Source organism: Myripristis murdjan, chromosome 21 (assembly GCF_902150065.1).
Source record: "Myripristis murdjan chromosome 21, fMyrMur1.1, whole genome shotgun sequence".
NCBI classification, from domain to species: Eukaryota; Metazoa; Chordata; class Actinopteri; order Holocentriformes; family Holocentridae; genus Myripristis; species Myripristis murdjan.
The window spans coordinates 26,626,764-26,643,691 of NC_044000.1; the positions used below are offsets into that span (position 1 = coordinate 26,626,764).

The 16,928-nt window shown below is 40.7% G+C and overlaps 2 protein-coding genes across 2 annotated transcripts; both read left to right on the top strand.

The window, feature by feature from the left end:
* The first annotated feature begins 2,148 nt into the window (after positions 1 to 2,148).
* On the top strand, positions 2,149 to 3,375 carry LOC115380050 (trace amine-associated receptor 1-like). Its single transcript, XM_030081093.1, has 2 exons — positions 2,149 to 2,321; positions 2,556 to 3,375. The coding sequence occupies exons 1-2, from the start codon at positions 2,149 to 2,151 to the stop codon at positions 3,373 to 3,375; spliced, it is 993 nt and encodes a 330-aa protein (XP_029936953.1).
* Positions 3,376 to 14,945: 11,570 nt separating this feature from the next.
* Positions 14,946 to 16,176, top strand: LOC115380260 (trace amine-associated receptor 13c-like). The gene is made up of 2 exons (XM_030081352.1): positions 14,946 to 15,118; positions 15,357 to 16,176. Exons 1-2 carry the CDS (start codon positions 14,946 to 14,948, stop codon positions 16,174 to 16,176), a joined length of 993 nt encoding a protein of 330 aa, XP_029937212.1.
* The last annotated feature ends 752 nt before the right edge of the window (positions 16,177 to 16,928 follow it).

Here is a 16,928-nt window from a genome sequence, read left to right on the forward strand (position 1 = left end):
GTTAAGATGACTAGAGAGAGACCATCAGGGCCGCCACTCCCTATACGCAGACAACGCACAGTGCAAAAATTAAGGTTGATAATAAAAAAAATACCATGATAATTATAACATTATTACATAACAAAAAAATGTGTAAATTAGTTTTGAACAGGCCCACCGTTGTCTTTTTAAATTGTGTACCCCACTCAATTTGAGCAAAATAAATGTTTGTCGTTTCACCTGCACCTGCACCACCAAGAAAAAATATTCCAACAACTGCACCGGCACCGTACGAGTCCAAAAGGCAGAGCGCACTGACATAGATTGTGTAACAAAGCAAAGCAATGCATCCGTTGTTTTGGGCCGGGCTTAGTCAAAGTCCAGGGCCCCTGTACACACCTGCCAGTCCTCTGCAATCAAGCCTCACTCTGCATAAAAGTCTGGTTCAGCTCTCCACTTCTCGCCAGATTGTTTGCTAACTTCTGTGGAGGGCACCTTGGCTAACTGTATTTTTGAAAATTCTCTTTGAAATTCTCGGTCTTGTTGCCTGATATTGTTTGTTCTATTTTTTCTAGTCATCCATTCCTGTTTTTTCCCTGCCACCACTTCACTGGATCCTGGACCTATTTCCTCACACTCACCTGGATTCTCCCTGGTTTTTCTGTATCTCTTCACCACCCAGCTACATCAACCAGCACCAGCTAAGACAGTCACAACTGCTCGCAATAAACTCTTTTTTTTTTTTTTGGCATCAGTCTCTCCACTTCATAAAATAAAGGGCAAGCTTATTAATTTCTACTGCCATTCTTCACAAAACATGTCTCGATAGACATTACTTGACTATGAGGGCTCATGCACACCTGCAGCTTCTTGTTGACAGGTGTGTAAGAGGAAGGTCCCAATAGGCAAGATTCCCATGAAGGTCTAATGACCAAAATGTTTGTCCTTTACATTAAAGTTTACTGCAAGTGTTAAGACGCAGGAATCTTCTGTTCCTGCTCATTGGACAGTACAAAGATTTTACACAGATTTTTATGGGACTCGGGTTGGGTTTGGTCTGAATTTCTGAGCCCCCTCTAGAGATCTCTAACCTGACCTGAGCCCGGATAAAATCTGTCCAAGCCCGACCCAAGCCCAACATATGGCAGTAGTTCCAACCCGATCCAAAACCTCATTTCCACTTAGAAAAATAATAATGATAATAATAATAATAATAACAATAATAATAATAATAATAATAATAATATAATAGTAATTTCAATGGTTAATTACATGCTAAACCTCCTGACAGTCCCCTGTAATAGTGATGCACAGATTGCAGTTCTGTCCACAGGCATCAAGGATACTGTGTATATTTACACGAGGCGCAGCAGTGTAACTTCATTATTTATTTAAATCTCCAAACATGCCAACAGAAATGGACATTGGACATGGAATGGATGTTGATGATATCCTGGGTGGTTGCTAATTACCTTCACCAACCTCCAGCAGGAAGTTATGCGATTGCCCCTGTTTGTATATTTGTCTGTCCATCCGTCTGTGTGTGTGTTTGCAGCACAACTCAAAAAGTACTGCATGGATTTGCACTGTAATGTTCATTAATGGTCTGTGTTCTTATACACATCCAAAAAGGTCACACACACACAGTCCAGGTTAATCCTGATAAATTGTTTGGAGTGAATCAGCCATTCCCCTGATAAATCCTGAGCTCCATCAGCTGTCTAAAAAAACATTTCAGAGGCTCATACACAGAGTCAGCTCTGTTCATACATAAAACAACACACAATAATCCACAATGATTTAAACAACAGCACAGGTACAGGTAGATTGATTCCACTGGGTCAATTCAGAAATCTACTCAAAACTGTGATTGGCTTAAGCTGTAACTGTTTTGACTTGTTTTTAATTAACTTATTGTTTTATTATATTACTTTTTTATTTGAAGATTTTTGTCTTGATTAGGGTTAGGGTTGAATTGTACTAAGAATACAGTGATGCACAGAAGGGGACAGAGGAGGGACATCAGTGTCTTGGGTAGGAGGAAAACAGGAAGAGAAGAAGGGAGGGACGAAAAGGGACCAAAGTGATAAGAAAGAGATACGACAGAGAATTTTGTTCAGAGAGCTGCCAGACCTCAGCAGCTTCTCCTCTCCTCCTCTCTCTCTGATGATGGAGAGCCTGGAAGGAGCTGAACTCTGCTTTCCACAACTCCTCAACACTTCCTGCAGGAAGCCGAAGCCTCCAAGCTCTGAGGTCGTGCTGCTTTACATCCTGATGACCTTCATCTCTGTGCTCACTGTGGCTCTCAACCTGCTGGTCATCATCTCCATCTCCCACTACAGGCACAGATAAAGGCTTCTAATAGCTTCACCTTAAATGTTTTTGTACTGCTCACAGACAGAAATGGCTTTAGAATACAAGATGCACTGATTAATACATTAATACACAGAAATTTTAACAATGTATTTTATGAATGATTATCAGCCATTAAACATGCTATGACTTCTGTTATTACTAGCCCTTCTGGTAATACTACTTTTTAGACTGTCATTGCTAATATGATTTTTTCTCTGCAGGCAGCTCCACACCCCCACCAACCTCGTCCTCTTGTCTCTGGCTGTCTCAGACTTCCTTGTGGGCCTCCTGCTTATACCAATTGAAATCATCCTCACAGGGGTCTGCTGGTTTCTGGGGGAACATATATGTGTCTTCTGTTACTGTACCTCATTTATTGTTACCTCTGCCTCAGTAGGAAACATGGTGCTCATATCAGTCGACCGCTATGTGGCTATTTGTCACCCTCTGCATTACCCCTCTAAAGTCACTCAGAGCAAAGCTAAAATCTGTGTTTGTCTGTGTTGGATTGGTTCTGTTCTCTGTACATGTTACATTCTAAAGGATTTACTGAGGCAACCAAACAGATATATGTCTTGTCATGGTGAGTGTGTGGTTGTTATTGACTACATCACAGGAACTGCTGACTTTTTTATAAACTTTATTCTTCCCATTACTGCCATCATAATTCTGTACATCAGAGTGTTTGTGGTTGCTGTATCTCAGGCTCGTGCCATGAGATCCCACATTGTGTCTGTCACTCTGCAGCCTTCAGGGACTGGAACTGCTAAGAAATCAGAGCTGAAAGCAGCCAGGACTCTTGGTGTTGTCGTAGTTGTGTTTCTGATATGTCTCTGTCCATATTACTCTCCCTCTCTTGCAGGCCAGGATTACACAGTTGGTCCCTCATATTTGTCCTTTGGGATTTGGCTGCTGTTTTGTAACTCCTGTGTAAATCCTTTGATCTATGCCTTTTTCTACCCCTGGTTCAGAAAATGTATTAAACACATAGTTACACTTCAGATCCTGCAGCCTGACTCCTGTGAGGCCAGCATACTGTAGAGAGGCTGTGCAGTGACTGGTGAGTGAATCCCACTACAAAACCACAGCTGTGCTAATGCTATTAAGCCATGTGGCTGAATTCATTTCCCAATTAAAACCCTAACTACACATACAGCTGCCCAACAGTGTGTGCCGCCTGCAACCCATCATGATGTGATGCTGCACTGGAATGACAGACATGATCCTGAACAGTGGTGAGCCATGTCGGTTTGGATAATCCAGTGAATGATTTGATGGAAAGGAGATGTGAACAGTTAATTAAATATTTAATGCCTATGGTCCATTTTTTGCCTCTTTACCTGAACAGGTCAGGTTTTATCATTAGAAATAAATGGATGGCGAGCTAGAAGAAGGAATCTTCATCTAAGACAGTTTACAGTCCACTTTGCATGCAGGCCTCAAGCCTGGCTGTCCTTGGCCTATTGCCTCCTGGTGTGGTAGGAACGCATACTGTGTCAATTAACCTTAATTAATCATTTAACGTGACATACGTTTTTCTCTTTTCCCTTTATTGTGATATCAGTACTCTAATGAACTTTGCTCCCAACATTTTTTTCAAGCTGCACAATTTTAGTTTAAAGATATACTGATTTTATGTACACCTACATTGATAATCATATTGAAGTGTGTTTAACAGGATATTATTATTATTATGTAAATGTTGATCGATCAAATTCTTTGATTTGAAATAATTATTGAGATCTATGTATACATTAATAGATGAACTGATTTAACAAGGAAATTAACTGATAGTAGTATTTCAACAGAAAGGCCTTACTAATTTTTGCTGGTTTTATGCCTTGATTCACTCAAAGTTTTTTTTTCCAATACAACCAGTAAATTCAGTTATGTGTCGGTGTGTTTCATTTATTTTTGTCCAACTCCAGAGCCAAACCTAGACTCGCCCTGTACAATTGGTGAACTACTTCATGCTGTATTATAATTATATATTTTAAAATGTTTCATCATAAGTGCTACATAAAACATGGCTAGCTAGCCAGCAGTTGAACATACGTCACTTGGAAAGTACCTGGCAACGTTTGGATCCACCAGTCGTGTGTTGCACATTGACAATCCTAAATCTGAATATCAGGTGAAAAATTGAAGAAAATGGTCACTCAAATTCAACACCAACTGGCAAAGTTGACCATAATCAACTAGCAAGGCTAAAAGAGTAAACCAATGAGCAATAGCAGCCCTTCAGATAAAGTCCTGAAAGGCAACTGCACAGTCTGGAAAGCAGTCGCAAACGCATACGACAAACAAAGTACCCAGCTTCACCCGGGATACTGCTTTAAATGTGGAGAAGATGGTCATATTGCACCAATTTGTGATCAAGCCCCAAATCCTTATTTGGTGGCATTAAAAGTGAGACAGGGGGGAAAGAGAGGACGACAGATGAAATCACCACAATCTTCCAGCTATTTCAACTGAAATCAGCATCTGCTGAGGGAGTCCCACTGCAAAGTGGGCGGTATTGTAAGAAACCAAAGCAAATGATCACCCATCTAGACTCTCCAACGAGCTTGTGGGACCAAAACTACTGCCCAGATCAATATTTAAGGAAAACCAACATCTTGCTTACTTGACACTGGATCTCAACTTGCAAAAATTATTTTGTCTGTTGATACAGTTCTTGGTTGATCAGCCAAACAAACCTTTAACCACTCTTCCAGAGACAGAAGAGGCAAATGGACAATAAGTTCCTTATCTTGGTTATGTTGAAGTAAGTATAACATTTCCAAAGGACTATGTAGGAAATGAAATGAATTTTCCACTCTTGCCTTGGTTGTTCCTAATCTTTGTTCATGCTGGAGAATGGGTACTGAGCGGCATTAATACACTTGATCTTCTCTCCTCTATTGCCTGACTATTGTTTGCACAAAACTGGTTTCCTCCCAACACAACATGGTTATTGTGCTGTCCTAAAAATCTTGGAACTGAGGCACCCGTGTTCTCAAGATGGTAATCTTGGTCTGATAAAACACCAAGGCCAGACCCTGAAGTGATTCCTGTCTATGGTGCTGTAGTTTTAGAGGGCATAGTCAACAACTGTGCTTCCCACTCAGAGAAATGGACCCCCATCAGATTCTGTTTTGCCATGTGGGGTACAGGTGACTAGTTGTCTCATCACCTTGCCCACAAGCCCAAACAGTCGACAGTGATTTTGCACAATGAAATTGGACATGACATAACACTACCACCTAAGACTCCTATTGCTTTTACCATCTGAGGAGTATCTTGCAGTGAGTCCAAGTATCGAGCACACAAGTCAGAGTTTTTCATCATAGAACTGAAATTTGGCTTTCACTGATAAATTCAGTGACACCTTACTCCTTTCACAGTTGGCACCAACAACAATCCACTCACCTACATCCTGACAACAGCTAAACTGTGTGCCACAAGCCACCGATGGTTATCTGCTCTTTCCACCTACACATGTTAGCAGCAGTATCGCGCAGGTACATGGAATGTGGATGCTGATACCTTATCACGACGTCCCATGTTGACCTTGCTGATGATCATGTGTCTCAAAAGGAGAATAGAAGAATTTCAGTTTGCTTCACATCACGTCTGAGTCTCATGTTCAGGCTGTGTATAATAAGCATTTGGTCTGTAACACTATTGTGGCTGATGTAAACTATGGCTACCATTTATTCCCAGTCACTGAATCGCTTTCTTGTAAGTCTGATGCTGTTCCTTAGACTCTCTTTGATGAATACCAAAGCAGTCTCCCTATCATGTCTCATCTAAGTGAATTTGATTTGCGGGAGAAACAGATCAGACCCTTCTATTCGGGAAATCATTCACTAAATGGAGTCAGGAGTGACATATCCCCCCCCCCCCCACCCCACCCCCCCCCCACCCCCCGCAAACTCCGCCTATGAAATGTACACATTAAATCCTCCAAGTTCTTCCAAGCGATAACGGCCGCTACCGGTGCCCCTCTGGCGGCTACACGCGCCCCTCCCAGAGCAGGGGCGCCAACACCTGCACAAATACCTTAATAGAAAACTGCTTTGCAGCGAGGATGATTTTTTTTTTTTTTTTTTTTTTTTTTTTTTTGCGCTCATGCCGCCCCCCCACGTGACATGAAAATATGCCGCCCCGGGCGGCTGCCCGCTTCGCCCGTGCCTAAAACTGCTACTGGTCACCCCATTAGAGGAGCATAGAGATTTTATCCCAGTTGTAATTATTTTTATACTTCTTATATTTATCTTCTGCATCCTTAGTTCTGTGTTTTATGAATTCTCTATATAATGTGTTTTTCTTTTTACAAGCATTCGGCAGTCCCCTTGACATCCATTGATTACCTTTATACTTTTGTTTTCTACAGTATTGTTTAATTGGACAATTTTTATCATATATTATTTCAAATACCCTTAGAAATTCATCATATGATTTATCAGTATCATTTTCTTTATATATCAAATCCCAATTATGTTGCAGTAACTCACTTTTCAGTGCATACATGGATTCCTTTGTCCTAACCCTTCTGTACAATGGTATCTTGTCCTGTTTGGTTTTCATGTGGTTATCATTATAGACTGTAAAAACTGGAAGGTGGTCACTGATATCATTTACTAATAGTCCACTTACTGTATTGTTATCCATTTCATTTGTAAATATGTTATCAATTAAAGTTGCACAATGAGATGTGATTTGGCTGGGTCTGGTCATTTTTGGATATAGGCCAATACTGTGTATAGAGTGTTGATAAATTCATTGGTCATCCTATGTTTATTTGGATTTAACAAATCTATATTGATATCCCCGCCAATAAACATGACTTTATTATTTGTAATTATAAAGTATCCAGTTTTTAAATGTGTCTATATTTGAACCTGGTGTTCTATATATACAACTTACAATGATGTTTTTCTTTTTTACTCTACTTATTTCTATTGTTATACATTCAAGCACATTGTCTACCACAGTTGACATTTTTTCAACCACCTTATAATTATAACTCATGTCCACATACATAGCTACACCGCCACCATTTTTATTTCTCCTATTCATACATATCAGCTCATATCCTTCCAGTCCAAAATCCATGCCCCTTTCATTGTTAATCCATGTTTCCGATATTAGAATTATATTAAAAGGCTGTGTGAATTGGTTTAAATAGTCCTTTATGTTATTGAAGTTGGTGTACAGGCTTCTACTATTGAAGTGGATTATTGAGATTTTGTTTTCAGTCTTGAAAGTGCTGTTATACTGTTCATCTGTGTAATAGTGGCAGTCGTGGCTGATGTTCAAGAAAAAGTTGTTTTCTGGATCAATATCTTTTTCAATGTCCTGTGGCTTATATGTAGTGTATTTAAATGTATTTAATTCAGGATGTGCAAATTCGTCAATTCTTCGTAGTGAAAGTTCTGATTCAGAATGTGTAGAAGTTATGTCCAGTGTCATATGAAAGCGTTGTGGTTCAACATACCCATTGTCCAGTATCTTACGGTTGTTTAGGCGTGCTGGTGCATGGATGAACGACCAATTTGTTGTTGCGCAGATAGGCAATGTCCCCCCTTGCTCTGGCCGCTCTCAGCTTCGGCATAAACTCTTTCCTTTTTCTTCTAACCGCGACTGTGAAGTCCTCGTTCATGAAGATTTCTGTTAAGAGTCCTGGTACTAAAACCACTGAGGCAGAGCTCAGTGTATGCTTATATGCTAAATGTTGCAGAGGTATGAATGAAATTGTACTGCAGGTTTTGATTGTGTGGTGGCTTATGGTTTGTCTTGTTTTTAGTGGTGGTTTGAACTGGTTTGCATAAGTGGCTGATGAGCGAAGAGACAGAGTTGTAGAAGTGCTAATTATAGTTTTTTTGGCAGGATAGCTGTGATTAAAAATGAGCATTCATGAAGTTGATTTGTGAACTTGTGTGTTTTGGAGCCCAAGATGTGCAAACGCAATTGTTTTTTGTGACAACCACATCCACGAATGTCAGCCCTCCTGACACCCGGAGCTTCACTCAGGGGTGCAGGGAGGCCTGACCCCACCCGACAAATGGGAAGGCTCAACACTTGTTCAAACAGATGCCAACTGTCAACATTTGAGGGAAGAGTCCCTGGTGGCAGGATTCAGGCACCTTGACCTGCATGCGGAGGCACAAAGCTCACATCAATCGCCACCCATTAATGCTATGGCTCCAGGATTTGATCTGACTCCTTTTGATGTAGCCGAGGTCCATAGGGCTTTACAGCAATTGGATCTAAGTAAATCTGCCGGACCTGACAATCTTGAGCCTTTCTTTTTGAGGTTGGCTGCAGACTTTATAGCAGAACCTTTGTGTCATATTTTTAATTGAACTCTTTCTGAAAATAAGATTCCGAGAATATGGAAGTCTGCTTATGTTCTTTCCCTGCTGAAAGGTGGTGATCCCTCTGTAGTTAATAACTATAGGCCGATCTCCAAATTGTGTGTTCTCTCCAAAATTTTAGAAAAGTTGGTCAGTGAACAACTTAAATGTTTTTTAGATGCTCATGGTCTTCTCTCACAATATCAGTCAGGTTTTCGTAAACAGCACAGTACAATAACTGCAGCTGTTAAAGTGGTAAACGACATCATAGAGGCGCTAGATGGCCGAAAATATTGTGCAGCTCTTTTTATAGACTTATCAAAGGCATTTGACACAGTCGACCATGTCATCCTGGCAGATAGGCTCCAGAAGATTGGCTTATCTAATCAGGCTGTAAACTGGTTCTCTAATTATTTATCAGGTAGAACACAGTGCATCCAAGCCGCTGGGTCTTTCTCCTCTTTCCTCCCTGTTCTAAAGGGCGTGCCTCAAGGATCTATATTAGGGCCATTATTGTTCACAATTTATGTGAATAATCTTTGTGATCATTTGTCTGATGCTGTGTCCCATTTTTATGCTGATGATCCAATAATTTATTGTTCATCTTCTTCAGCTTTAAAATCCCTTGAGTTGTTGCAGGCAGCCTTTGACACTGTTCAGTCCCGTTTGACTCAGCTCAAGTTAGCGCTGAATGCAGATAAATCAAAGACCACAGGGACGTGCACAGATAGACACTAGGTTGTGCTAGAACACCTGCCCTTGCCCTGTTCTCAACCAGCAAGTGCCCTTTTGAGTTTTTTTAAGTTCTTTTTTTTTTTTTTAACAGTAAAGCCACTGTATGTGGCGCAATGGTGACATCGATCAATTCTCGATTAAATGCGTGTAATAATAATGCCCCCGTTGTAATTTTGCCAGACACCCCCCTACACACACACACACACACACACACACACACACACACGTGCCCAAGGCACGAAAGTGCGGCATGCCCCTCCCTTCCCTCTTTTCCTTTGTGAACGCACAAAGCAGTCACACAAACGGAGGCGCCTGTAGGCAGCTGCATACTTGCCAACTCTCCCGATTCACGCGGGAGACTCCCGATTTTTAACCCTATCTCCCGCAATGCTCCCGGTCAGTAATTTCTCCCACTAATATCCCGATTTTACAGTGAAGGAAACAAGTCAGATTGTGGGGGGGTATCTGTCGCAGTATCTGGCGACCCTGGCCTGCCTGCGGCCGGTGACGTGACTCAGTCACTCACTAAGGAGCGTTGATAGTGCTGGCGGGGTTTCTGTCTTCTGCTCAGTTCAGCGTTCAGACAGATGAGATGGATAGAAAAAGAGAGACAGTTTTCACTCCACATGCATAAATTCAGGATAAAGTAGTAGGAAAACTAGTTTTGCTTTGAAAAATGTAAATACAAAAGCAAAGTAGCTTCAACTTTTTAAACGCTGACACTTAACGAGGCAAGAGTGCCAGCTCTCTCCCCCATTGACTCCCATTATATCTGGAACCCACAAGCTGGGGAGAGAAGGAGAAACACACACTTTTTCAACTCACCGAATCTCAGGGATTTTTTACTGTCATTGAGAAAAAAGTATTTGTCTGACCACAATTTTCATGCGATTTTCTCCCAAGCGCGACTGTCACTCATGCTGTGTGCTTTATAGAGCCTCATTTCTAACTCAGGCCACACAAGCCCCAGTGGCACAGTGGTTAGTGTCTCTGCCTGCCATGCAGGAGACCAGGGTTCAATTCCCCACCTGGGCAGGAACAACAACACTACACAACCTACAAACAGCATAGGGCTGCTGGTTTATCACATGTCCATGCAATTATTTCTATGTTACAACACTTGCAGTAATCCTGTATTTACCTTAATAGGCTATTATTAAAACATGGCCAATGACAAATAGCCCATTAATATTTGTCTGCAGAACACAGCTATGTGGTAGGGTATTGAAGTAAGGCCATGGCAGTTACAGTCTGGTGTGACTGTAACTGCTTCTTGCTTAACAACTTTATTTAACTATTTGGTACAAAAATAAGAATCCTGAGCACTGTTATAAGCATTTTTCAGACTTCAGTCATCACCGTCAGAAAACCTGACGGTGATGACAAAAACCTACTCTTTCACATGATAAGCATGAGTTGTTCACATTAGCCATATTGTTTCCCCCCTGTTGCTATCTGCGTCAGACCTCTTCTTAAAAAGTATACATTTATGCCATAATCTAATCTAATATTTTTTATACAGAAGTGACGGTGTTGACATGTTATGGTTGTGACAGTAGCAGTGTCTGAAAATATGAGGAGATTTAAGAGAAAATAGCAAACCTCCAGGAGCCTGAGTAGTCTTGAAGCATGCAGTAGAGCTGAAGGTTTGAAAAGGGGTCCTCGGGAATGCAACTGACCTTGTGTTTGTAGAGTTTTTTGTTTTTTAAATAAATATCTAATGATGTTGACGAATATGTGGGACACATTTTGAGCACAAAATAATAGTAAATATTGTTCAAAACTCATCGTTTGTAGTTTTTAATACATATTATGATGTACTCTTGCATGTGGTAAATATATTATTCAATGAAATTATTACTTTTTGTTGTTTTAATCAAGTTGAAATGATTATCTCCTGTCCGAGGACAACTGGTTTTATAGGCCATGGGCGAACATATAATCATTAAATTAATAAAAATTAAAAATAAACCTATAAAAGAACCTTACAAATGTGCAAAGGACCCCCTGATTATGCCCTTGATTCTTTTTATTCATTGAAATGTTGTAAATTTCCAACAGAAATAGTATTTTTCTTAGTGAGACATGATTTATCCAGTTTCCCAAGAATCAGTGTAACTCAACCCAGGCTTTTCGAATCTAGATCTGTGCGTGTTGACATAAAAAGGGCGGTGTTTGCTGCATACGACCAATCGCAGACATGGAAAAATCCACCCGAGCTGCATACTTTATGACAGAGGAGCAGACAATAATCTGAAATAAATATGAGGAGTATAAATCCATCATCCAGGCAAAAAGCAACACAGTTGCAGCTGCCAAGAGCCACAAGGAATGCTGGCAAAAATTTGCTGACTGCGTCAATGTGTAAATTAGTGGGATTATAATATTACCTATAATTTGATGCCAAATGTAAAACATTTGGCATACCCATACTAAATATGAGCAAACTAGAGGAAACCTAAAGGAGCGTGGCGTGTATTTTATCAGGCTTTTATTTAACCCTCTGAATTAAATTCCCCTCATTTTTTTTCAAAAATATTTTTAAAAATCACTACATCTAACATACTCCCCTACTCCCCTCACCCTGGCTATTCTCCCTCTACACAAACCAGCTCACATCCCACCACAGCTCTGTCAACCTGTACAAGTATGCAGACGATTCGACCATCATAGGACTCATCACCAACAACCAAGAAACTGAATACCGTGCACAGATCAACCAAGCAGTGACCTGGTGCACAGACCATGATCTCTTACTCAACACAACAAAAACAAAAGAACTCATCGTTGACCTAAGACACCAGCCATCTCCCAAAACTCCTGTGATCATTAAAGGTGAATCCATCTCTATCACTGACACATTTAAACTCCTTGGAACCCACATCAGCAACAACCTCAAATAGGGTGACCACCTGTCCCGCGTAGCGCGTGCACGTACAGCGTTTGAAGCCCATTTCACGCGTCCCGCAAATTGAGACCATGTCCCGCATAATCAATGCTTGCTCTCAAAAAAAAAAAAAAAAAAAAAGCTCGTTCGCCCGGGGGATCGGGCGGGTTAGTTTTTCTCCTCCTGCGCTGCTGTGTGCTCATGCCAGGTGTGTGTGTTTGTGTGTGTTTGTGTGTGTGTGTGTGTGACTGAGGAGCACACACCCACCGCGCTGTCTGAAGCGTAGCACGGCGAGAACAAAGTTAAAACAGCAGCGCACTGACAGATTGTGTAATAAAACGAAGAGTTGCCACTCCGCACTATGTTCACTGGCTGACAGCAGCACACTGGCTTAGCTTGTCTATTCAAAGAAGCGGTATCACTTCGGCTTATTTTTCAATCTATGTTATCACATTCATGCTACTGCTCATTCATTGGTAGCTGAATTGTTAGGTCTATTTGATAAGCAATTTACATTTTTAAAATAATAAATTAACATATTGTTAAATTAAAAAAGCCAACATGATGCAGGTCAAAGACTAAAAAAGACTATTGACTAAAACTAGACTAAAATACTTTATAATTTAGTCAACTAAAACTAGACTAAAATACTTTGGATTTTCTTCGACTAAAACTAGACTAAAATGCCAAGACTTTTCATCGACTAAAATGTGACTAAACAAAAAAGAATTCAAGTTGACTAAATATGACTAAAACTAATAAGGGCATTTGACACAAGACTAAGACTAAAATTAAATTGAAAAATAGCCGACGAAATTAACACTGTTATAAGTTATTTAATTTTATTTATATTTTCCGTTGCAATTCACTCCCTTTAAATAAAAAGTAAATCTTAAGTGGAAGTTCATCTGTCAATTAATTGAAATGTTTAAAATATTATGAATATCTTTTATTTAGAAAAAAACACATTGAAAGCTAAGGGCTCATTAACAAGGGTGACCTATTCATGAGCATACAGCAGCAATTACATATGTTAGGGGAACAGGGCAACATTAATATACCATGTAAAGTGGTATCTGCTAGAAATCGGTAAACCAGTATCGGTGAGTCTGCCCGCCGAGTGGGGGCACCGCCACGCCGGGCGGTGTCCCACATTGTCCCTCAGAATCATACCCCTTGTCCCCCATTGGGCTTATTAGCAGGTGGTCACCCTAACCTCATATGGAAAATAAACACAGACCACATCCACAAAAAAGCTCAGCAAAGACTTTTCCATGGCCGACAGCTCAAGAAGTTCAGAGTAAGGCCACATCTCCTGCTCTGCTTCTACACAGCCATCGTTGAAAGCATCCTCACCTCATCCATTACAGTTTGGTTCGGCAGTCTTGACACACTCTCCCAAAAGAAATTACAGCGCATCATAAACAGAGCATCCAAAATCATTGGCTCACCCTTACCATCCCTCGAATCAGTGCACCGCAAATGGACACTATGCAGAGTCCGCAAGATCATCTCTGATCCCACTCACCCTGGACACTATGCCTTCCAGCTACTGCCCTCTGGGAGGCGCTACAGGACAATTGCATCCAAAACAACCCGCTTTAAAAACAGCTTCATTCCTGTTGCAATAAATATTCTGAACTCTGGACGCTGAGGATCAACCATGGCCCTTATGTACTAAGGAATGTGTCTGTCTGCATGTATATCTATGTTACATGTTTAATGTTTAATGAAATGTTGGAACCTGTACCAAGGAGCTGTACTGGAAATAAATTCCACCAGCCTGGCTATGTGATCATTAAAAGAATCAATCAATCAATCAATCAATCAGTCTACAAGATCAATTTCTGGTTGGACAGTGTAGGGTCATGAGTAAAAAAAAAAAACAAAAAAAAACAACAACAAGAATTCCTTCTTCTTCTCTTCAAACTTGAAAAAAGTGAAAGAAAAACAAACAAAATTAAAATAAGAAGTCTAAGTAAAATGTATTAATTTTATAAAAGAAGAAGAAGAAAGGGAAAAAAATACGCAGCCTAACTCGGAAAAAGGTGTACAAGTTGTGCACCTCGATCCACTGGGTTCTCATCAAATGGGCAGGCCATTTTCCAAGAGAACTGATTGGTCAGTAGGTGGGGCTTTTATACCTGCTGAGCTCTTATCCTGAACTTAACCTGCTCCGGAGCACGTTAGGTGTTCAGTGTATGTTACCACGGCAACATACCCCGATAAAAAGTAAACCACCTTCATGGTACAGAAAACCCAGGGTTAACCCTGAAATTACCTCGCTAAGCCGAAGTCCAGCTTTATGGTACAGGCCTCTGATGATAGACTATATTGACGTGGGCCAAAGAATGGCAAAGGTAGTAGTAGTTGTAGTTGTTGTAGTTGTTTTGTTTTGGTTTTGGTTTTTGTTGTGTTATTATGAGGAACATAGGACAGCAAAAAAAGTGATGCAGGTGAATACAATGATGCGCAGAAGAGGACAGAGGAGAGATATCAGTGTCTTGGGAGAGAGGGAAGGAGGAACAGGAAGAAAAGATGGGAGGAACAAAACTGGAAAATGTGATAAGAAAGAGATACAACAGAGAGTTTTATTCAGAGAGCTGCCAGACCTCAGCAGCTTCTCTCCTCCTCCTCTCTCTCTGATGATGGAGAGCCTGGAAGGAGCTGAACTCTGCTTTCCACAACTCCTCAACACCTCCTGCAGGAAGCCGAAGCCTCCAAGCTCTGAGGTCGTGCTGCTCTACATCCTGATGACCTTCATCTCTCCGCTCACTGTGGCTCTCAACCTGCTGGTCATCATCTCCATCTCCCACTACAGGCACAGATAAAGGCTTCTAATAGCTTCGCCTTAAATGTTTTTTTACTGCTCACTAACAGACAGAAATGGCTTTAGAATACAAGATGCACTGATTAATACATTAATACACAGAAATTTTAACAATGTATTTTATGAGTGATTATCAGCCATTAAACATGCTATGACTTCTGTTATTATTAGCCCTTCTGGTAATACTACTTTTTAGACTGTCATTGTTAATATAATTTTTTCTCTGCAGGCAGCTCCACACCCCCACCAACCTCGTCCTCCTGTCTCTGGCTGTCTCAGACTTCCTTGTGGGCCTCCTGCTTATACCAACTGAAATCATCCTCACAGGGGTCTGCTGGTTTCTGGGGGAACATATGTGTGTTTTCTGTTCATGTACCTCATTTATTGTTACCTCTGCCTCAGTAGGAAACATGGTGCTCATATCAGTCGACCGCTATGTGGCTATTTGTCACCCTCTGCATTACCCCACCAAAGTCACTCAGAGCAAAGCTAAAGTCTGTGTTTGTGTGTGTTGGATTGGTTCTGTTCTCTCTACATGTTACATTCTAAAAGATTTACTGAGGCAACCAAACAGATATATGTCTTGTCATGGTGAGTGTGTGGTTGTTATTGACTACATCACAGGAACTGCTGACTTTATTATAAACTTTATTCTTCCCATTACTGCCATCATAGTTCTGTACATCAGGGTGTTTGTGGTGGCTGTGTCTCAGGCTCGTGCCATGAGATCCCACATTGTGTCTGTCACTCTGCAGCCTTCAGGGACTGGAACTGCTAAGAAATTGGAGCTGAAAGCAGCCAGGACTCTTGGTGTTGTCGTAGTTGTGTTTCTGACATGTCTCTGTCCATATTACTCTCCCTCTCTTGCAGGCCGGGATTACACAGTTGGTCCTTCATATTTGTCCTTTGGGATTTGGCTGCTGTTTTGTAACTCCTGTGTAAATCCTTTGATCTATGCCTTTTTCTACCCCTGGTTCAGAAAATGTATTAAACACATAGTTACACTTCAGATCCTGCAGCCTGACTCCTGTGAGGCAAGCATACTGTAGAGAGGCTGTGCAGTGACTGGTGAGTGAATCCCACTACAAAACCACAGCTGCGCTATCATCATGCTATCAAGCCATGTGGCTGAATTCATTTCCCAATTAAAACCCTAACCACACATACAGCTACCCAACAGTGTGTGCTGCCTGCAACCCATCATGATGTGATGCTGCATTGGAATGACAGACATGCTGCTGAACAGTGGTGAGCCATGTCAGTTTGGACAATCCAGTGAATGATTTGATAGAAAGGAGATGTGAACAGTTAATTAAATATTTGATGCCTATGGTTCATTTTTTGCCTCTTTACCTGAACAGGTCAGGTTGTATCACTGGAAAAAAATGGATAGCGAGCTAGAGGAAGGAATCTTCATCTAAGACAGTTCACAGTCCACTTTGCATGCAGGCCTCAAGCCTGGCTGTCCTTGGCCTATTGCCTCCTGGTGTGGTAGGAATGCATACTGTGCCAATTAACCTTAATTAATCATTTAACGTGACATACGTTTTTCTCTTTTCCCTTTATTGTGATATCAGTACTCTAATGAACTTTGCTCCCAACATTTTTTTCAAGCTGCACAATTTTAGTTTAAAGATATACTGATTTTATGTACACCTACATTGATAATCATATTGAAGTGTGTTTAACAGGATATTATTATTATTATGTAAATGTTGGTCGATCAAATTCTTTTATTTGAAATAATTATTGAGATCTATGTATACATTAATAGATGAACTGATTTAACAAGGAAATTAAC